Genomic DNA, 8,152 nt, shown 5'->3' with positions numbered 1-8,152 from the left:
TTATTATTATTTCGAAATGACTCACCAAATAATTGTAACGCTGCATATTCCTCTAAGTGAGATAAATAATATGAACATATTGTCACTATGGCTTTACAGCGCTGTCCCATCGGACCAACCAAGGAATGTGTCCCGTTACCTTCATTAATATTACATCAGCGCTTGAAGCTGCGCTTGGGCTAGATGAAAATGATTAACCTGAAGCTTTGTTTACAAAAAAAAAAAAAAAAACATTAACGCCGCGTAGTGCCTTGGCCTTTTTTTCAGCCTTTAGTAAAAAAAAAAAAAAAAAAAAAAAACACAAATAAAACTGCATGTGATCAGAGGGAATGACCTTTAGAGCAGCTGGTTATTGTCAGAACGCATGTAGGCGAGTTGTAAATTCTAAACGATGAATCCGTGGGAACCCAACACATGTTGAAGGCCTGCTGCACGCCGCATTCATTGGCGGGCCCTGACTCCATCCACACAACAATGTGGCGGTGGGTCCCTGCTGTTTATGCCAAATCCCACTGTAGCCTAGGCCTACTCCATGCATAATGGCAATAATATATATATATTTTTTAACAACAGCAAAATAATTCAGTAAATGTATTATGATGGACACGATAGGCGATTCTAGGTGAAAGATGAATGTGAATTTTTTTTAAATTTTTTCAATGTAGAATGTATTGAACCCCATATCACATTAAACGTGTTTTTTTTGTTTTTTATCATAATTTCACTAATTGTGTAGACAACATTCATGCATGTTTGTGTGGACCTGCAAGCTGCTAAGACCAAACAATTCAAACCATCTTCATTGGTCATGAATCCATAGTCAATGCAGACTGTATGTGTGTGGGAGTGCCTTGCCATAGGTTTTTTTTTCTTATTTTTTTTTGCCGTCACTTGATTGCTATCGGTGTCGTAGAGGGGGCTGTACTACAGTCTGCCTGCCATGTGGACACTGCTGCTGCGCTGCCGGCTCAACACAAACCCTTCACACACACACTGCGAACGGAGCAGAGAGAGAGAGAGGAGGACCAGTGAGCAGGAAGGAGGCGGTGCTGCTGCTGCAAGGACAACTGCGACCCGCTCCTTACGCAAAGCATCTTTACATCCTGTCCTCCAGCGCAGTTACTACACACTTCTTAACGCTCCGACTTTTCACTTCATCGCAGCTTTCTCATTCACAACGGAGGGAAGCGGCACGAACAGTTAGAGGTGAGTTTCTGGAAAGTGATTACGACAGTAGACCTACGACACAGTCTGTGTTTACTGTTTGCAACTCAAATACATCCGTTACAACGTTTCAGTCTGTTATATATGAAATTATATTTTTATATTTTTTTTTCAGAATGTAGGCCTATAACTTGCAGATAATTGTTCCATGTTATCAATTAAAAAGGAGGAAGATTCAGGCAAATAAAATGAGGAAGAAATAAATAATTGTCAAACTAACAAATATTGCTTTTATAGCCTACTGAAGAATATTGTTCTTTAAAACTGTTCGTTTTGCGTTCATTCAACTGTATTTAAACAGAGGCCAGTGGGTAGATTAAAATAATGATCTGCTATGAGCTAAACGGTTTATTATGAAGCTCTATTTGAGGCAATTCATTTATTAAACAAGAACTCACATAATAAATGTCAAACGTTGTCTCTGCAGCTTCAAGGCCTCCAAGGATGGACTCCCTACCTGCGGGGCGAGACTCCAACTCCTCGCCAATAAGCTCCAAAGAAGAACTTCCCTACCCGAGCACCAAGAACCTGAAGCCCAACCAGGTCGGGCAGACGGTGCTGTATGGAATACCCATCGTGTCTTTAGTGATAGATGGCCAAGAGAGACTTTGCCTTGCACAGATATCTAACACCCTGTTGAAGAATTACAGCTACAACGAGATACACAACCGGCGCGTGGCGCTGGGCATCACCTGCGTCCAGTGCACCCCCGTTCAGTTGGAGATCCTGCGGAGAGCCGGGGCCATGCCAATTTCCTCCAGGCGCTGCGGGATGATCACTAAACGCGAGGCCGAGAGACTTTGTAAGTCGTTCCTGGGCGCTCACTCGCCTCCTAAACTTCCAGAAAATTTTGCCTTCGACGTTTCCCACGAGTGCTCCTGGGGCAGTCGGGGCAACTTCATCCCGGCCCGATACAACAGCTCGAGGGCCAAGTGCATCAAGTGCTTCTATTGCAACATGTATTTCTCTCCGAATAAATTCATCTTTCACTCGCATCGCACGCCAGAGTCCAAGTACACGCAGCCGGACGCGGCTAATTTCAATTCCTGGAGGCGGCATCTCAAATTAACAGATAAAGGCAGCTCACAAGACATATTACACGCGTGGGAAGACGTGAAGGCCATGTTCAACGGTGGCAGTCGCAAGAGGACGCTGCCAGGCAGTGGTGGGTCGGGGTCCGGCTCAAACCACTTGAAACCACTTGGGCACAACCGTCCCCGAGACGCACCCGAGATACCTGCGAAAATCCTCAGCTGCGAGGACAACCGAGGCGGCGGCATGACGAGCGCGCGGAGCTACCCGGTCATCCCCGTGCCTAGCAAAGGCTTCGGGATGCTGCAGAAGATCCCACCGCCGCTCTTCCCTCATCCGTACGGGTTTCCAGCTTTCGGCTTGTGCCAGAAGAAAGACGACGGCATGATGGGAGAGCAAAGCAAAGCGGGCCTGCCGGGCGTCCTGTGGCCTGGTACCAAGGACAGCGCCTACCACTCCTTCCCCATGTTCTGGCCCGCGGCGGGCGCGCTGCCCATGCCTCCCTACCCCCAGAGCCAGCAGCACAAACCCCCACCACCACCAGAGCTGCTGTGTCCTCCCTCCAGACAGACAGACGTGGACATGTCCGAGCACAGCGACCGGAGCACGACCTCTTCAAAGGACAGCATGGTGGAAAACGACCGGTGCTCCAGCACTCAGTCCACACGCAACGAAGACGAGAAGTCCGGGGACGAGGCGCAGAGGCCCCTGGAGGGGATGACCCTCGTTGCACCCCGGAAAATCAGCTACGTCTCCGCGTTCAGGCCCGTTATCAAAGACGCTGACTGCATCGCCAAGCTGTACGGCAACAGGGTGTACAACGGGTGTCGCACCGGTTATTTATCGCCTGATTTTTTAAGCGAAAGTTCGAGCTACCGGTCCATGTCCCCCTGCGTGGACAGCGAGGGTGAGGCGGACGTGGACGTAGAGACAAATAAAACGCCAGAGGAAGAGGAGGAGGAAGAGGAAGACGCCCGGCCTCTGTCCTCGGTGTGTCCTCCTCCTCGGACTCCTCACAAAACCTCTTCACCAAACCATTCAGACTCCAAGGGCGTGCAGCAGGAGAGCAGCAGTAGGGTGGATTCCCAGAAAATGAGCTTCCACCTGGCCCAGTCCTCTGAAAGAGAACTGCAGAGCAAGCAGCTCTCAGAGACCCACATAGCTGCGTCTTTCACTGAAGTGAGTGAACAATAACTGAGAAAACCTGCCTATGATACAACCTGTGAAAAAAAGTGATCTGCAAGTGGGTTTCTTTGCTTGGATTGTGTGTATTTTTTCTTATATACTTGTTAAAACAGTGTAACAGCAGCACCAAACAGCATGTCCTCTACATTTAAAGAAGAAAAAAAACATAACACATTCGTTTAAATAAAATATACACTTCGAATTAAAGTATATTCAAATGTATTTCTATTTTTCTACTGATTTAATCGTAACTCTTGTATTGATAGAGCTCAAATAAGTTGTGGTTCTTTCTTCTTTAGGTGTACACACCGGAGAGGGGTGAGCTACAACAAAGAAGCAGTCCCTATCAGTTCAGACCTGCGAATTACCAGACTGGAGTAGGCCTACTGGCAACACATGGTTAGACTTTTTTTTCCCACTCCTGCTTTTTTATTAAAACATTTAGCAGAAAATAAAATAAATAATTTGAGGTTGAAATGACATGGAGTTGTATTTTCGTTTAAGATGACAGTTCAAGTAAAGAAGAGCCGTCATCCACAGTGGAGGAGATCGAATCGAAATCTTTTAATGAACAAATCAGCGAGGGGAACCATCGAGAGCCAGATGAGGGTAAGTTGCACCGAGTTTAGAGAATATTTTATTTTTTATTTTTTTAGTGCTATGAGCTATATGTTTTCAGAGGCACGGGTCTAATTTTTTCTTTAGAGGAAAATATATTTTTTTATTTTCTGTGTATTCAGGCGAAGTCGCAGCAGCCAGAGCTCTGCCAGCACAAACAGCCATAGAAAGTCTGGCAAAAGGTAAGACGGTGTCTTACTGTTAGAGAAGGCCATCGACAAATAACAAGGCTCTTCAGAGAAAACTTATTTTTTTATTGTCTAATAAAATTCGACATAATCCAATTTAAAAAATGCGGAATTTCCTAATTAGTTAGAACCACAGGAAATAATAATTTCTTCACTTAACTACATTTTCTTTGTTTTTGTTTTGATGCAAATTATTTCCGAAATCAACCGATAAAAAATATATATAGGCTATCTGGCCTACGTGCGGATTTATTTTTGACCATAGGCACAGAAAGACTGCTCTCGATTGTCACTATAAATGATGATGATGATGATGATGATGAAGATGTAGTCGTCACTGTCATTAAAAATAGAAAACTGTCCTAGGAGGAAGCTGACAGAAAAGCCTGTATCCTTTCTTCCTCATACAACCTCTATCTTTGTCTGCTTCTTTCTTTTTTTTAGAGGAACTACAGAAGCAGTTGTTAGAGCAAGTTGAGCTGAGGAAAAAACTGGAACGTGAATTTCAGCACTTGAAAGGTAAGCCAGATTCTGCTACAGTGCCCTGCCTCTCTCTCTCTCTCTCTCTCTCTCTCTCTCTCTCTCTCTCTCTCTATTATGGCTTTTTGTTTAAATGTGCTTCTAAAGCAGTGGTTTGAGACCCCAAACACTCTGCATGTTAAGTGTTCCTCTTCTATTTTTGCCAAAACACAACACAACCCTTGATCAAACCCACCTCCACATAATGTGCCTGCATGTGCTCTCTCTGAGAGAAGCAAAAATCTGTTGAAGGGCAAATTTCTTCCAAAAATTCTAAGCGGTTCAGGGATGGGCTCCCCTGGAAAGAGATGCATTTTCTTTTTTTACTTTTTCAACACTGATTTGAAACTATTCTGATTTAAAACACTTGTCCAAAAACATCAAAGCATCCTTATAAATGAATCCTCTGCAGGAAAGAAAGGTGAAACAGCAGATATTTTGGGGCTGAATTTAATTACAGAAACTCTGTGAGTGCAAATCTTTTTTTGAATATGAACATTCCCACAGTTTACGCCAGGTTAATGTGAAACTAAAAAATATGATTTAGCGCTGAAGAGAGTTTGTTTCTATTACATTTACTATTCATAAATGATATTAAGCAATTTTGAATAGCAAAACAATGGTAAATGGTAGAGAACATTTCTGTCTGCAATGCATACATTGAGAACATCTGTATTTATCATCACAGCCTATGTGACCTGACACATATACATTACAGACTGGTGCTGTAAGGATCATAATTCTTAAATAAGAAACTTTGTCTTGGTCCAGAAGAAGCCATTGTATCTTGTGTGTCTATAGGGCATAATCCCCCTGACAATAGGACTGCTGCAGTATACAGTATTTACCTGACAAAAACCTCCTAAACAACCCTACCCCTCCCCCCAAAAATACAGAGAAATATCTAATCCTCTGAACTCTGTTGACATTTTTTATGTGCTTTTTTAGCTTTAACAGTTTATCCCAAAATGTTGATTTACTTTTTTAAATTTGATTTTATTGTGCAAAATCGAAGATCTCCACTACAGGGGGGAAAAACCGGTCATGTAGTAAAAAAAGGTTTTGAAAAACTTTTTTAACAAAGTGGTTACATTATACGAACTGCATCATAACTCAGATCAGCGTTCATCAGTTTTAGTTTTATACAACATCATAGACACAGCACTGTGGTGCAGAAAATACTCTGGATACTGAACATTTACCATACAAAAAAATCTCAAATATACCTTTTTGTGTAAGACACAAAATCCATGTAAAGTGTGCACATCGTTGTGTTCCCTGTAAATGCACATTTGTTCAACACACACTCTTTTTTGATATTGTTATTTCACCACTTTCTAATACATTTGATATCAGTTCCTTGAATTGCTCCTTCGTTCATATACTTTAAAAAATGTTTAATGAAAGCTGTGTGGTTGACTCCACAGACACATTTTCTTCTTCATGCATCCATTGGTTGTGTTGAGCCAGCTATCGAAAGTTTGATGGACACAAAAGCAAAATAGTGACAAGACATCTGGTTTGTGAGTCACTTGGTAAAAATGTGATTTTAAATCTATTTGATTGATTCACTCGTATTTGCTACTATGGGTTTTAAAAAGATCAAGTCTGGTCTGAATCTGCAAACAAGACACAATCCACAAAATCCACAAAAACGTATATATTTGTACTGACAAAGGACATATTTAGATTTTTCTCTTAGGCAATTCTTGGTTTAAATACAAATAGGTATTAGGATATTTTTGCAAAAAAATATATATATTTCACTCTATTTAAAATATCATTGTACTACTCGCATTTTCAGGAAAATAGCAATGAGATAGTTTGGTCAGAAATGATAATATAAACTTAATTTCTCAATGAATGCTCATTCCTAAACACCTGCTATGAAGCATGAAAATAATTTTCATTTTAGAGCCCCATGAATTTGGTGCCCGATTTCTCTCTTTATCTTGAGACCAGCGCCCCCTAGAGGCCAGTGAATCGGACGACCGCACCAGTTTATTGCATTAAAGGGTTATCAGTGTTATCAATCTCTTTGGGGAAAAAAAAGTATGGTGAAAACTTTTTGTTTATTTAATATTTTTTTGAAGGGGCTATTTATGACAAATGTCAGAACAGAAAATAAACGTTTTGTAATTTAGGCCATCATTGATACAGGTTGTGATGTTGTTGTTTTTGTCTTTGTTGTTTATCAGAGGCTAACGTAAAACAACACTGACTCAAATCTATGTCTGCCATGTGTTCCTCAGATAATTTCCAGGATCAAATGAAAAGGGAACTTTCCTACAGGGAGGAGATGGTTCAGCAGCTCCACATCGTCAGAGGTGAGACAAATAAAGCAGAGGGAGCTGACATGTCTTCACTGTCCACCGAGGATTTACTGATGTATGGCTGGCTGCCTGTCTGTGTGAATCGTCATAGCTTGTTTTGATAAGGGATGTAGGCGTAGCCCGTCAAATGCATGTGAATCACTTGCAATTTTTGTGTGGGAAATCAGATTTTTCTAATTTACGACAAATATTAACAGAATATTGACATAGGCCTCTCACCTGGTTGAAATGAAAAGGAGAAATCGATTACCAGTGCGCCGGCCCGTGCGCATATCCTGCCTGCTACTTTAATTAGCCCATGTCTTTCTTATCCGGACACTTTATGCAGAGTTGGATCAAGAAAGAAGAAACTAAAAAAATTAAATTAAATTAAGAAAAAGAAAAAGAAAAAAGAAGAAATGCAATAGCATGCTACGCACATAAAATGTATGCACTCAAAGAGTCCCAGACACACGACATACACCCAGATATAGACCACACAACGTCGATAAACAACAAGGTCACGACCATTTTTGGGAGCATTGCCTTGACCAATCGACCTTGAACCGGTCAAATCAAACTAATGCACGTGGTCTAATAGCGTATGTTGTTGCTTGCAGGCCTACTGTAAACGAGTAGCCTATGGTGTTGCATACGGTTTACCTTACAATAGGGCCGATTCACTTTTACGCGCACGAATACTATTGATTGTCTGATCTCCTTCTCCTTAGAAGCTCACGACGCTTTACACCATTTTTCGTGTAAGATGTTGACTCCTCGCCATTGCACCGGCTCCTGCTCCTTCAAATCTCCCCTGCTTCCACCCTGAATCCAACCAACCAACAGCCTACACACATATGACAAAGAAAATAGGTATCAAAGGAGACATCTACAGCCTCTGTCAAAGCCCACGGAAAACCTCCAGGGGACACGGAGGAACCGAACAGAAAGACGACTGACTAGTAATCAATTGTAATATAAAAAAAGTGTATCTCCACCCTAACGCATCTATGTGACCCTACAGTGAGAATTTGTTTTACTGAAATAATACCATTGATGATATTTATTATTTGT

General features: G+C 41.9%; 1 protein-coding gene across 1 annotated transcript; it reads left to right on the top strand.

Moving 5' to 3' along the window:
* Window positions 1-1,656: 1,656 nt before the first annotated feature.
* skor1b (SKI family transcriptional corepressor 1b) lies at window positions 1,657-7,907 on the top strand (the record flags this gene model as incomplete). Its single annotated transcript, XM_080027536.1, has 7 exons — window positions 1,657-3,435; window positions 3,741-3,840; window positions 3,946-4,050; window positions 4,182-4,241; window positions 4,692-4,766; window positions 7,019-7,093; window positions 7,810-7,907. Exons 1-7 carry the CDS (start codon window positions 1,669-1,671, stop codon window positions 7,905-7,907), a joined length of 2,280 nt encoding a protein of 759 aa, XP_079883662.1. The 5' UTR covers window positions 1,657-1,668.
* Between the last annotated feature and the right edge of the window lie 245 nt (window positions 7,908-8,152).

This window comes from Ammodytes marinus (assembly GCF_949987685.1).
Source record: "Ammodytes marinus genome assembly, chromosome: 5".
In the NCBI taxonomy this organism is placed as follows: Eukaryota; Metazoa; Chordata; class Actinopteri; order Uranoscopiformes; family Ammodytidae; genus Ammodytes; species Ammodytes marinus.
The sequence above is the reverse complement of the archived record's forward strand: the minus strand, read 5'-3'. Positions and strand labels throughout refer to the sequence as shown.